Genomic DNA, 13,773 nt, shown 5'->3' with positions numbered 1-13,773 from the left:
AAAACTAGACAGTGCAAATTTCAACAGTTCCTGGGGGAAGTAAGTATTTGTTAGTTTTGCAGGTAAGTAAACCACCTACAGGGTTCAACGTTGGGTCCAAGGTAGCCCACCGTTGGGGGTTCAGGGCAACCCAAAAGTTACCACACCAGCAGCTCAGGGCCGGTCAGGTGCAGAGGTCAAAGTGGTGCCCAAAACGCATAGACTTCAATGGAGAAGGGGGTGCCCCGGTTCCAGTCTGCCAGCAGGTAGGTACCCGCGACTTCGGAGGGCAGACCAGGGGGGTTTTGTAGGGCACTGGAGGACACAAAAGTCAGCACAAAAAGTACACCCTCAGCCGCACGGGGGCGGCCGGGTGCAGAGTGCCAACAGGCGTCGGGTTTGCAATGGAGTTCAATGGGAGACCCAGGGGTCTCTTCAGCGAAGCAGGCAGGCAAGGGGTGGCTCCTCAGGGTAGCCACCACCTGGGCAAGGGAGAGGGCCACCTGGGGGTCGCTTCTGCACTGGAGGTCAGATCCTTCAGGTCCTGGGGGCTGCGGGTGCAGAGTCTTTACCAGGCGTCGGGGGGTGAGGGGGGTCAACTCTGGCTACTCACAGGGTCGCAGTCGCCGGGGAGTCCTCCCTGTAGTATTGTTTCTCCGCAGGTCGATCCGGGGGCGTCGGGTTCAGAGTGGAAAGTCTCACACTTCTGGCGGGAAACGTGCAGTCCTTTAAAAGTTGTTTCTTTGTTGCAAAGTTGTTTCTTCTTTGGAGCAGAGCTGCTGTCCTCTGGAGTTCTTGGTCCTTTTAGATGAAGGGTAGTCCTCTGAAGCTTCAGAGGTCGCTGGACCCTGGGGGACGCGTCGCTGTAGCAGTTTTTCTTGAAGTGGGGAGACAGGCCGGTAGGGCTGGGGCCAAAGCAGTTGGTGTCTCCGTCTTCTCTGCAGGGCTTCAGGTCAGCAGTCCTTCTTCGTCTTCAGGTTGCAGGAATCTATCTTGCTTGGTTCTGGGGGGCCCCAAATACTCAATTTTGGGGTGTGTTTAGGTCTGGGGGGTTAGTAGCCAATGGCTACTAGCCCTGAGGGTGGCTACACCCTCTTTGTGTCTCCTCCTTGAGGGGAGGGGGGCACATCCCTAATCCTATTGGGGGAATCCTCTATCTGCAAAATGGAGGATTTCTAAAAGTCAGATTCACCTCAGCTCAGGACACCTTAGGGGTTGTCCTGACTGGCCAGTGACTCCTCCTTGTTTTTTCTCAAGATCTCCTCTGGCCTTGCCGCCAAAAGTGGGGCAGTGGCCGGAGGGGGTGGGCATCTCCACTAGCTGGAATGCCCTGTGGCGCTGTAACAAAGGGGGTGAGTCTTTGAGGCTCACCGCCAGGTGTTACAGTTCCTTCAGGGGGGGGGGGGGGGGGGGGGGGGTGAGAAGCACCTCCACCCAGTACAGGCTTTGTTACTAGCCACAGAGTGACAAAGGCACTCTCCCCATGTGGCCAGCAACATGTCTGGTGTGTGGCAGGCTGGCAAAACTAGTCAGCCCACACTGGAAGTCGGGTATGTTTTCAGGGGGCATCTCTAAGATGCCCTCTGGGTATATTTCACAATAAAATGTACACTGGCATCAGTGTGCATTTATTGTGCTGAGAAGTTTGATACTAAACTTCACAGTTTTCAGTGTAGCCATTATGGTGCTGTGGAGTTCGTGTATGACAGACTCCCAGACCATATACTCTTATGGCTACCCTGCACTTACAATGTCTAAGGTTTTGCTTAGACACTGTAGGGGCATAGTGCTCATGCACCTATGCCCACACCTATGGTATAGTGCACCCTGCCATAGGGCTGTAAGGCCTGCTTGAGGGGTGACTTATCTATGCCATGGTCAGTGTGAGGTTGGCATGGCACCCTGAGGGGAGTGCCATGTCGACTTAGTCATTTTCTCCCCACCAGCACACACAAGCTGGCAAGCAGTGTGTCTGTGCTGAGTGAGGGGTCCCCAGGGTGGCATAAGACATGCTGCAGCCCTTAGAGACCTTTCCTGGCATCAGGGCCCTTGGTACCAGGGGTACCAGTTACAAGGGACTTACCTGGATGCCAGGGTGTGCCAATTGTGAAAACAAAGGTACAGTTTTAGGGAAAGAACACTGGTGCTGGGGACTGGTTAGCAGGCCTCAGCACAATTCCAAATCATAACTTGGCATCAGCAAAGGCAAAAAGTCAGGGGGTAACCATGCCAAGGAGGCATTTCCTTACAGCTGGGCATACCCTTCCCACTTGGGGCAGCAAATGCAAAAAGAACAAGTGATGGACGGAATTCAGAACAATGTCAAACTTTCACCCCCAGTACAGAGATCTGGGCCTGAATACATCGTTTTTTTGCTACCCATGCCGTTCCAGTTTGGACCCAGCCATATGCAAATCAGTCTTGACCCTGTTCCCCATGGGAACAGTCCAGCCTGAACTGCCAAGCCAGGTCCTCCCTGGCAAGCATCCTAGGACCGGTTTCAGGGTATCACCCTTCATCGGCCAAGCTAGCTGGATTCCAGTGCCATGGGGCGCACAGGACCCACGTCTGGGCATACCCTTCCCACTTGGGGCAGCAAATTCAAAAAGAACAAGTGATGGACGGAATGCAGAACAATGTCAAACATTCACCCCCAGTACAGAGATCTCCAAGTGGGAAGGGTATGCCCAGACGTGGATCCCGTGCTCACTGCGCCACTGGATTCAAGCTAGCCTAGCTGATGAAGGGTGATACCCTGAAACCGGTCCTAGGATGCTTGTTTCCGGTTCAGGGAGGACCTGGCTTGGCAGTTCGGGCTGCACTGTTCCCTTGAGGAACAGGGTCAAGACTGATTTGCATATGGCTGGGTCCAACCTGGGGTGGCGAGGTGAGCAAAGAAACAATGGATTAAACCCAGTTCTTTGCGACCGGGCGCAAATGTTTGATTTGCTCTGCATTCCGTCCATCATCTGTTCTTTTTGCATTTGTCAGCCCAAGTGGGAAGGGTATGCGCAGACGTGGGTCCCGTGCTCACTGCGTCACTGGATTCAAGCTAGCCTAGCTGATGAAGGGTGATACCCTGAAACCGGTCCTAGGATGCTTGTTTCCGGTCCAGGGAGGACCTGGCTTGGCAGTTCGGGCTGGCCTGTTCCCATGAGGAACAGGGTCAAGACTGATTTGCATATGGCTGGGTCCAACCTGGGGTGGTGTGGTGAGCAAAAAACGATGGAGTAAACCCAGATCTTTGTGACTGGGGGTGAATGTTTGATTTTCTCTGCATTCCGTCCATCATCTGTTCTTTTTGCATATTGATCTTAAAGCCAGAGACAGCTTCGAAAACTCACAGGTGTCCAACCAGAGCAGGCAGTGAGGTCCTTGGGGTAGTCGGAGTGAGAAACAGGTCATCGGCGAACATACTGATCTTATGTTCTCTTCCAACGAAAGGGATGCCCGTTACCTCCGTCGCCTTCCGGAGTGTTATGGATAGGGGTTCTACCACTAAAGCAAATAGCAGGGGCAAGAGCGGGCATCCCTGATATGTGCCACGGTGGGCTCTAGGCACCTATGATTGCTGCCCATTAACATGTATGGTAGCAGTGGGGGAGGAGTATGAGACCATGAATTTAGATGTCATGCTCGGTCCGAGGCCTATCTTTCCCAGGACTGCCTGAAGGAATGCCCAGCTCACCCTATCCAATGCCTTTTCCAACCTGAGGGAGAGAAGGCATGCTGGAATATAATGAGTGTGCTTTTTCCATCAGGTGGGCAACTCGATGGACACTGTCTGCACCCTGTCACCATAGATGAAGCCCACCAGGCCTGGATCACTAAGGCCTGGGTGATATTTTTCTAATCTAGGGGTGAGGATCTTGGTGAATAAGTTAGTGTCAGTATTAAGCAGAGATATGGGTTGGTAGGACAAACAGTGGGCTGGGCCTTTGCCGGATTTGAGTATGAGCGTTATTTCTGCTGCCATCATGGATGGCATGAGACCGGAGTCTTGGGTAAAGGAGTTAAAGAGCTCGGAGAAGATGGGCCTGAAGCTCAGGGAGGAACAGATGGTAAAAACTGACCGGCAGCCCATTCGGGCCCAGTGTTTTCCCCAGGGGTAGGCTTTGTGCAGGAGCGCTCAACTGCTACGGTGTAATGTGGCTTCAAGGAGTTCCTTGTGCAGGGGAATCAGTAGTTCCCAGTCACAGGACCCGATAATCCTCGATAATCTGTAATCAGCTCGGCAGGGGCAGCATCGCCCTGGTAAAGCACCTGGTAGAAGTCTTGAAATTGTTGTAGTTTGTCCAGTTTAGTAGTCACCCACCCTGATACCCATTAAGGAGCTTTGTTATGTGTGTTCTAGCTTGCAAGTGACGAAGCTTACTCGCCAGGAGGGAGCCCACTTGGTTGCCATCTTCATAATATTTTTGTGGCAGGGCTAGAAAAGCACACTCTGCTTGATTAGTCCTGAAGGCTCTCAATTGGCCGTTGGTGTTTATTTCTGCTAGAGGTATTTATTTTGTCCTGTTGTTCCAGTTCTTTGAGCTCTCTCATCAGTTTAGTCTCTACTAGACACACTTCGCTCCCCCTGGCAATGGCTATAGAGGAAATCACTCCCCGTATGTATTCCTTAAAACCTTCCCACATCATGTGGAGGGACGTGTCTGACACAGTGTTGTGGGTAAAATATTTGCTGATTCCCTTACATATTGCCTCAGCATCTACATGGTCTCGCAAAAGATGGAGGGGTAGGCACCAGCGGGGGGGAGGCTTTGGTGAAAGGAGTTGCGTCAGACCCAGTGCTTTAAATGGGCCGGTACTCTCCGGTACTGAGTACCGGCACTTTTTTATTTTGGGAGGGAGAGTACCGGCATATCTCAAGAAAAACTTAATACTTTTAATTGGAGAGTACCGGCACTTCTCAGAAAAAGCAGGTACTCTGATAGAGAGTACCTGCACTTCTATTTTTCCATTTAAAGCACTGGTCAGACCAGATAGGTTTCAACATAGGCGTCGTCAGAGATTGAGATATCGGAAATACAGGCTGTTGATAGGGTACCTAGGAATGAGTGGGACACAAAGACAAAGTCAATGCGAGAGTAGGAATTGTGAGACTAGAAAGAGTAGTCCAAAACACCTGGGTTCTTGTATTGCCAGGAGTCAGCTAGGCCCAGGTCGGAGATATCCCTCTTTAGTTGGGCCAACATGGCTCCTGTGCCCTAGAATGTCACCTTGCTCCTATCCAACTCCGGACTAGATTAATGTCTCCTGCAACTATTATGTTGCCCTTTGCTCCATTTAGTTGTTCCTGGAACACCTTCCTAACAGAGGTCCTGTGCTGAGTTTGGTGCTTATATATTTAGGGGGAAAATGTCACTTGCCTCTCGTCATGTGTAGTTTCAGGAATCGCCCATCTGTGTCTCGTGTGGCTTTGGGAACCGAGAAGCAAAAACACGATTTGCAGAGAATGCCCACCCCAATGCTTTAGAGTTTGCACAAGCAGCACCAAGTTTCAGAAGGTCCCCGCAGGCTGGGCTGTCACTGTGCACTGGGGGCAGGAGGGGTGGCTATGGCTAACCTCTGTGAGCAGGCTAGGGGCTCCTGAGGGGAGGCCTGGTTCAAGGGAGACGTGTGTTTATCATCAGACTGGCGCAGGAGGTGTCCACACGCCACTGTACGCCTGCAGATCTGCAATGTCTACCATTCCAGGGCACACTCAGGGTGTGACCAGCTGGACAACAAGCACATTGCCTGGCTGGGGGAGTGAGGTGATGCGCAGAAGGATTTGGCACTGAGCATGGCCAAAGTCTCCAGAGTCCCGAGGTGAAGTGCTCAGTTGCAGAGTACCACACTGGTAAAAAGCGAAAATGAGCCACTCGTGTTGGCAAAGTTTGTGTATATATCAGTAGATTCAGAGGAACGGGGGGCAATCAGGTGTGAGCGGCGTCTGCACCCCCTCCAAGGCAATCAAGTCGCCCCCAATCTCCTACTCGGGCAGCAGCTATTGTCGAAGGAGAAGCCCAGCTATGCGGGGGTAAGGGTCTTAGGCAGCAGTCTCTGGACCTCCCACGTGAAATCCAATGTTGGAGAAACTCGGGGAGCACAAACTCCTCCACCGCCCATCTGCGCTGCCCGGCAGTCAATTCTGGCATCCGCGGGCCGCTCCAGGCAAGATTGTGGCTGTAAATTCAGGGGACAGCAGCAGAGGCCTCTGCTGCGTTGGGACTGCCAAAGAGATGCGTGCGAACCCCCTCAGACTTACGGGGTCGCACAGTGGTAACTTCTTGGTGTGTGGCATCTATTTAAGTGGTCCCGATGCTGTAGCCGGTGCGGGATGGCCGGCGGGAGCCCAGAGCACAAGAGACACGTCCTACTCCATGCTCTGGCAGGCCACGCTCCCCACGTTTGGGAATTCATTGTTTGGAGTCTTTATTTTATTATGGTTTTGGTATTGCATAACTACTTTACACATTACTCTACGTTAAGCCTGTTAGTGTTATTTCTTGAGGAGGGCGACCGCCCACCCGATGTAATGATCCACTTTGTTACAGTGTGCGTATTTTCTTCATTCTTTATCCATTCCATTTACAGATGAAACTACTGGTTCAAGTCAAACTTACCTCATTCCTCAATAATTGTTTGTCTACAAAGAAATTGCACAGCCTCATTTTCGAGACTGACACAGCCTCTGTACATGTGCTTGTAATATTTAGGACGGTACCTGATCTGGTTTCTAGCTTCAGCCACTTTTAATTTATGAAATACGAGAAAGGTTTTCTCATGTAACTTGCCACTCAATATTTAGGTCATGCAGAGGAGCCGTATTTGAAAAATGTTTGTATTGGACAAGGGAAAAACTATATTATTGCAAATTTCAAAACATAATTTAAAAGATTTTATTAAAAGAAGTTGTGCTTTGTCACTCAGAAGAAAAATAATCTGTTATAGAACAAACTTCGGCAAGGCCTAAAGTGTTGGCTTCAACGTGCCAATGCATGCAAATACAGGATACCACAATTTCTATTTACTTGTGTTGCATGGACACATGCTGTTTTTAATCACATTAAGGTTTGCCTGTTTGACTTTGCTAGTGCTTAGAAAAATAGCTACATGGTGTGCTTCTGTATAAAATTAATTGACAATAAGAAATGAATGTGACAATCAGTGTGAAGTTTCAGTGTACTCTTAAGAAGCAAAACAGCCTCTCATGCACTCCAATAGAAGCACTTTCTGAAAGGCAGAATGATACAACAAACAGACAATATAATGAGAAGAGAGCAATGTCTTTTAGGTGGAGCCAATCGTATGTTTTTACAGTATGTGTAAAAATACCTCTGTAGACAGCTGCTGTGCTGCTAAGCCAGACCTACAAACTTTGATATTACCCTAAAAAACTACATCTGATGGAATATTATGGTTATGATTAAAAAACAAATGCTGAAAAAATTACAACTTTACTAGCTATGTTGACCTCGGGGCATGATGTCAAAGATACTGACTGTTAATATCAATGGTGTGGGAGCTGTTTACTCAGGGAAGAAGGGGACCGTGTCTTGCACGAGAACAAGCGTGGTAAGGCAGAAGGCCAAGTGACTACAGGAAGGGATGCTCTAAGAGGACTATGGAGCATTCTGGTTCACTCCAACTGAAGTTAGTGTCCCGATGAAAGGCCAGCCCCAACTCCACAGCGTGCAGGGCCCAGCTAAAGGCTAAACTAGTCTCTCTTGGAGATGGGTGTGGATAACACAAGGAATAGGCCCTGCTCCAAATATATGTTGTGTCCTGCTCAAGTGAGCTATGACCTCTGTAATATTTCATACTCAAAAAAGCTGTCATGCACAGTGCAATTGGTGGGTAGGTGATAGCTATGCCAAGCTACTCATATAAACTGGCTAAAGTCAGTGTTTTGTAGTTTTATAGCATAATCAGTTCAACTGCAGTTTTTATAGGGAACAGCGATATATTTTTTATTACAAATATTGTTCTGCTGAGTAAAAAAAAATACAATTTAGCATTCTTAATGTAGCTACAGCTCAATAAAAGCAAGTAAAAGAATCCTTCAGAAAGAAGTTGGTTAATATTTTTTTAAAAGACTGCCTAATAGAAAAAAACAGACGTTTTCATATCTAAAGCAGCTCTCACTGCCAAAGGCAGTCTTGGTGTGTTATTGTTACCAGATACATGGCAGCTAAAGAAAAATGCACAGCAAAGAAGGAACAAGAAATACTTACTAAGAAATGATAAGGTGAAAAATGATTCCAAGTCACTCTCTCGACCTGTCCACTAAATCGCCAGGTACGATGGGCTTCTTGTGGACTTCTGCAGTCATAGAGTATAGCAGACCTAAAGAAATTAATAGAATTAATTTTAAATATGAATAATCTCACTATGCGGTTATGAAGGGACTGATACACTGCAAATGAAAGACGAGAGGGAATCAGTGACATGATTAGTCATACAGCAGTACAGCATCAAATCACGTATGCACAGCAGTGGGGCACAAATGGAAATGTATGTCCACTACATACGTTCAATTAATTTAGATTGTGAGACATGGCGCATAGCTGTTCCAGATTTTGAAGCACATCACCGCTGCAGATCAGTCCTGAGTGTTTTCATTAACTACCTTATCAGAAACAGCTGCAGCTATCAGGTATTATTCAGTGAGGCACATTAGATGATAGAAACATGACTGGATTTTTATTGTCTTTCTGCAAAATGTGTTTCTTCTTATTTGGTTGAAGAGAGGTTGGAGGTAGTCGGTTGTAATACTTTTTAATATTTTGGCACATTGGCGGCATAAGGCATAACAGAATGATATAAATAGTACGGGATTCCTGGTAGCAGCCTCTAAAACGTTTTGCAACTTTTACCAGACCTATGAGTCTAGTAAAAGAAGTCATTCACGAAACCAAAATGTACTGCAGTGCCTAATGAACTGTGTGTAAATCTACTACAGCAGTACCTCCCCAGGGACTGTTTCTGTGGACTGGCTCAGGGCAAAAAGCCCTGCAGAAACGAGTGGGCAAAACGTTCCTTGATGGAACGGACTGCCAAAGCAGTAGTGCTTTGTGATTCTTTGTACTGACTTACATGTAGCTGCCTCACAAATGCCCCTACGAAGTACCATTCATGCTAGCGTACTGGTAGCTGAGTTTGTTCTGGTGGAATGAGCCCGTAAGTCTCCTGGAGGCTTCTTTTTGTCAGTGTAAAGCACTTTTATATGCAGAGAACAATCCATCACGAGATGATCCACCTTTGCACTGCCTTGCCCTTCTTTGCGAAGTGGGTTTGTGTTATTTTGACTGAGCTCTTGAGCAAATTTCATATTGCGGACAACTCAGTGGCAATTCATGTTAGATACTACAGTTCCTATTTCCTATAAGTCCTAATCATGAAGGCCTTTGATTGCTGTAAACCTAGCTGTTTTTTCTGTGTATCCCTAATTCATGTAAAAATGTTATTTCTAATAGATACTTCTAACTTCAGGTTCCTCATCTTGTGAATATTCTCCATTATGTTATAGGCTTCGCCTTCCTGAAGTAAGGCGAACGTCTACATTTAAGATGATGTATTTTAAAGAAGTGGTCCGGTATTCCCACACGTGGGCAAGGCTGTTCAGTGCTCATGTTTAGCAATGGAGGTCGCCTGATAACTACGTTTTCATGCTCACACTGGTTAAAACAGCTATGAAACTGACCACACAGCAAATAACTCTATTGAGCCCTATTCATGGTGTTAACATACAAAATCTATCCTACAATCCAATACCTTTTAATGAAATGTTAACTGATCAGAACACCAAATCTGATTTCCCTGGAAGGCTACCCCAGATCTTTTTGCCTTTTCCTGGATCCTAATTTTGCTGGCTTTAAACTCTGTGCACTTTACCGCTGCTAAACAGTAATAAAGTGACTGAGCTTCCCCTCTAAAGTATTGCTATACACTGGAACACCTTATTTGGCCTATTTATCGTTCCTGTAAGTCAATTGTAAATAGTGTCTAAAGTCCACCAACAGCATGGAAAGTTAAATGTCTTAAGTAGGCCAGAGTGTATATTTACAGCACTCCCAATTTAACAAAAACATATTACTGCCCCCAAGCACCATTGTGGTCTAGGTGCCATGTGGTTCAAATACACCGCAGTGAGACACGACTGGGTAAACTGCCTTTTCCATGTAGGAAAATCCTATGTATATATATTCATAGGTCATTCTTAAAGTGCCTTGTAAGCCCACAGAGCAGGGTGCAATATCTAATAATAGGGCACAATTCATATTGGAGTTAGCATGCATTAACAAAGCCTGCTATTTCACAATGCCAGCTTGCTTAGACTAGGTGGGATTAAAAACCTTCTTTCCCACATATACTTAGGAAAGGGTTAGACAAATATTTCATCAGGTTTTAAAAATTTTAAGCAGAGACGTAATTTTGTGAAAATGTACTTTAGGGCGCCCGAGTCAAAACTGGCCTAAAACCAGTTTTGCCAATTATCACAACTCCAGAGTTGAAATATACATCTGTGGCTGAGACAGTTAATGAATCTGGCTAAGAGGACAATGGCTTGCCTCTGAGTCAGGGAAAGGCTAATGGGTGTTAAGTGCTGACCACTTAGGCAGGGATTAGCTATGGGAGTGGGCAGAGGAGGTTGGTAGACTAAAGGGCAGCTTTAATACTACCTTGTTGGGTGGGAATGCCAGGGATTCTCCTTTTCAGCCCCAGGACTCTCCTTTACAGTCAGGACACAGCCATGGCAGGAAGAAAAAACAGTTTAGACACTGTAATGTGTGTGATTGGCCAAGAAGCTGAAGGCAGGCCCTGCAAAGTGACAGCCGGGTCCCGCCATCTTGAAACAGCTATTCCTGGAAAATGTTACAATAAGGCAAATATGACGTGCTGTAAAAAGTGATGGGAAAACTGTGAGAAAATTGTTATGAATGAGTATTAGAATTTCTTTAGTCATTGGCTGGTGCACAGATTAAATCAGGCAACTTCACTGCCACCTTCTAAACATTCCTGGACCTGGAATGACTCCATCTGAAGAAGAATGCCCTGCTGGAAGAGAAATTTCGACTTCTGAATCCTGGTTCCTGCTGAAAGAAGAGGACTCTAACAAAGATCCCTGAATCCCACTTGCTCCCGGTAACTGAAACTGCTTTCCAAGGATTAGGTTGTTGGCCTCCTGTTTACCTGCTTCAGGGATACAAATTTAGGAGGACTCTTGGCTCCAAAAGTTGGCTATTTATGACTAGAACCTGCAGGAGACCTGGCTGGAGAGAGACCTAGTGCATAGAACCTGTCCTAAGAAGCTAGACAGACCCAGAAGCATGTTTTGCAAACCTTTGACAGGTAGAACCTCCTTGGTGTATCCAACCTCCAATCCACCATGTTTGGCCAGAAATTGCACCTACAGCCCAGTCCACTGTGAACTGCTGTTATTTCACTGTGATTGTCTTTTTCTTAGCTCTTTTTGCCTAAACTTTAAACATTCTTATCTCTTGCTTCCCTTAACCCACTTTGATGAGTGTGGTGTCATTTTGGTCATTACAAGTTTTCTATTTCTCTAGGTTGGTTTGATAATTTTATTGTGATGAGTTATTTACAATTAAATTGGTGGTACTCATAGACCTTAGAACGCGCTTCGCTAGGAATTGCCTGCCGCTTGTGCCGTAGCTACCAGGGGGTTGAGCAGAGATTCAGAACTGTTTTCACTTAACCAGCGCAGATTTATTGAGTTGGTAGCGGTCCCCTCCCTCCCCCCAAAACCCTGAAATAATAATTCCATTTCTGACAACCAGCATTCAAAAGAAGAAGCATCTCATAATAATTTGACAATGCCTGGTTGAAACAAACATTGGCAAAGTCAACAGGTTAAACAAAGAGCTTATGCGGGCAGCTGCACTTTGGATGAGCATGAATACCACTCATACACAAACAGGATAAGGTAGAACAAACTCATAAATGAGTGTTACCAGCATGTCTGTTACTGTCTCAAACGTAGTATACTACAATTTATAGAACAACAAATCAGCAACATGTGCACAGTTTTCCTTAACAATGTAATACCAAAACTGTGTCCATTTTGCTGTTAGAAAACAATAATCCTCTGAAAGTAGACAAGAAGTCCATTAAACGTATTGAGAGGAGTTTAGCTATCAGAGCAGCCAAAACATCTACATGAAGTGTTTGTAGAAGTCTAGAAACATGAACCATGTGTGTCTTGCATGAACTGAACAGTCTTCATAAAGTAGACAGACAGGTAGTGGCACTTGTGGAAGTGATCAAAACTGATTAGAGACCAGCAGAAGACATATGTTGACATAACTTGACATAACTTGACTTCTACAAGTATATCATGTGGATGTTATGACTGATCAAATAACTGAAATCATCCCCGTAAGTTTCCATGAGTGTAGTCAACCTTCCACGCTGACTAACCGAGGTATGGTGCGCAGTGTTTTTGTTGTTGTTTTTTTTTAACAAAATGGGTGGACCAGGCTACTGACAGGGCAGAAGACGGGTTGTAAGCACTTAGCACCACTATATTGTATGACCTCTGTTATGCCTGACAAGTGTGTTGGTGCACAGTCTTGATGCATCTGAGAACATGGTAGAAGGGCACCTCATGACTGACTCTACCCATCAATCCACAAGATATCCTGTGACAGGGAAGACTAAAAAATATATCCACTTCCCCAAACAAGGAATGAACAAAGAGTAGGTTAATGCATCTTGTTATATTTTGGCTTGCTGAAAACAAGTCAGAGATTGAGCTGAATTGCTTTTGGGGTCTACAGAACAGTTTGTGCATGTGGCACACTTTGTAAAGTGATGCACTTTCTCTGACCCTGCATGGTCGAAGTACATGAAGTGTAAGCACGTGTCAGCCCACCACTCCTCGCCATTGAGTCCCTCCGCCCTCATCCCCCTAAAAGGTCTGCACAACTGGGAATGCCTTCTCCATGAGCTCTTCTACTTACTCACACATATGCATCCAGCTTAGATACAATACAAATTCCTTGCAGGGCTCCATGCAAATGTATATAAAAAGGGATCTCCCTCGGTTTCTCAACCAAATATCCACTTAATCTGGAATCTCTCACATTATTTCTTGCATCAGAACACTTCCAAATTTGATGCTGCTTCACACACAGAGACGCTCCCTTACAACCCCTACATTCACCTTATGTTAACACTAAATCTATATGCCTACTCTCATTCTTGCAGATATGCACCGTCTAATCAATAACAACGGCTGTTTTCCTGTAAAAGTATATGAAGTTAAGCTATTGCAATACATCAATTCCTCCTCTGCTATTTCAAAATCCATCCTGATCACCAACACCAATTGGATAAATTTTTCTGTCACCCTAATAACTCTCTACACCGATTCATTTGATTGAAGGTAGTATAAAGTAGTGCATACATGAAAGAGTAATAATTTCTAAAAACTGGGGCATTTCATGATAGTTTAACCATACTTTGCTACCTATTACTACTTCTATAGAAATCTGGTTTGTGGCTAAAAATTTCAGTCAAGAAATTTTTCTGAAATTTAGCTGAACAACTGGTTCAACAGAGCGTATTAATCTATTTAGCTAAAGATTGGACAAGGTATTGTCTCTCTTCTAACCTACTAACAGAGCACTCAGTTTGTCTACAACCTTTATCAGAACAAATATGCCAGATTTGTGGTCACACGATTGAAAAAGGTACAACAAGAGATGCTTGCTGGTATTAACCACTAATTTCCAATGGAAATGTTGCAAATAATTGCTTGCCCATGCATACTCTCTCAAGTTG

At 45.8% G+C, this 13,773-nt stretch overlaps 1 protein-coding gene across 1 annotated transcript in view; it reads right to left on the bottom strand.

Annotated features, from left to right (window-relative positions):
* The window catches only part of PWP1 (PWP1 homolog, endonuclein), a 320,357-nt gene that overhangs the window by 72,476 nt on the left and 234,108 nt on the right, over positions 1 to 13,773 (bottom strand). Inside the window, exon 11 of the mRNA XM_069228384.1 lies at positions 8,202 to 8,313. Within this exon, the coding sequence (XP_069084485.1) occupies positions 8,202 to 8,313 (112 nt within the window). The remainder of the gene's footprint in view (positions 1 to 8,201; positions 8,314 to 13,773) is intronic.

The sequence above is a fragment of the Pleurodeles waltl genome, chromosome 4_1 (genome assembly GCF_031143425.1).
Source record: "Pleurodeles waltl isolate 20211129_DDA chromosome 4_1, aPleWal1.hap1.20221129, whole genome shotgun sequence".
Lineage (NCBI taxonomy): Eukaryota > Metazoa > Chordata > Amphibia > Caudata > Salamandridae > Pleurodeles > Pleurodeles waltl.
Note: the sequence above shows the minus strand (reverse complement) of the source record. Positions and strands in the feature narration are given on the sequence as shown.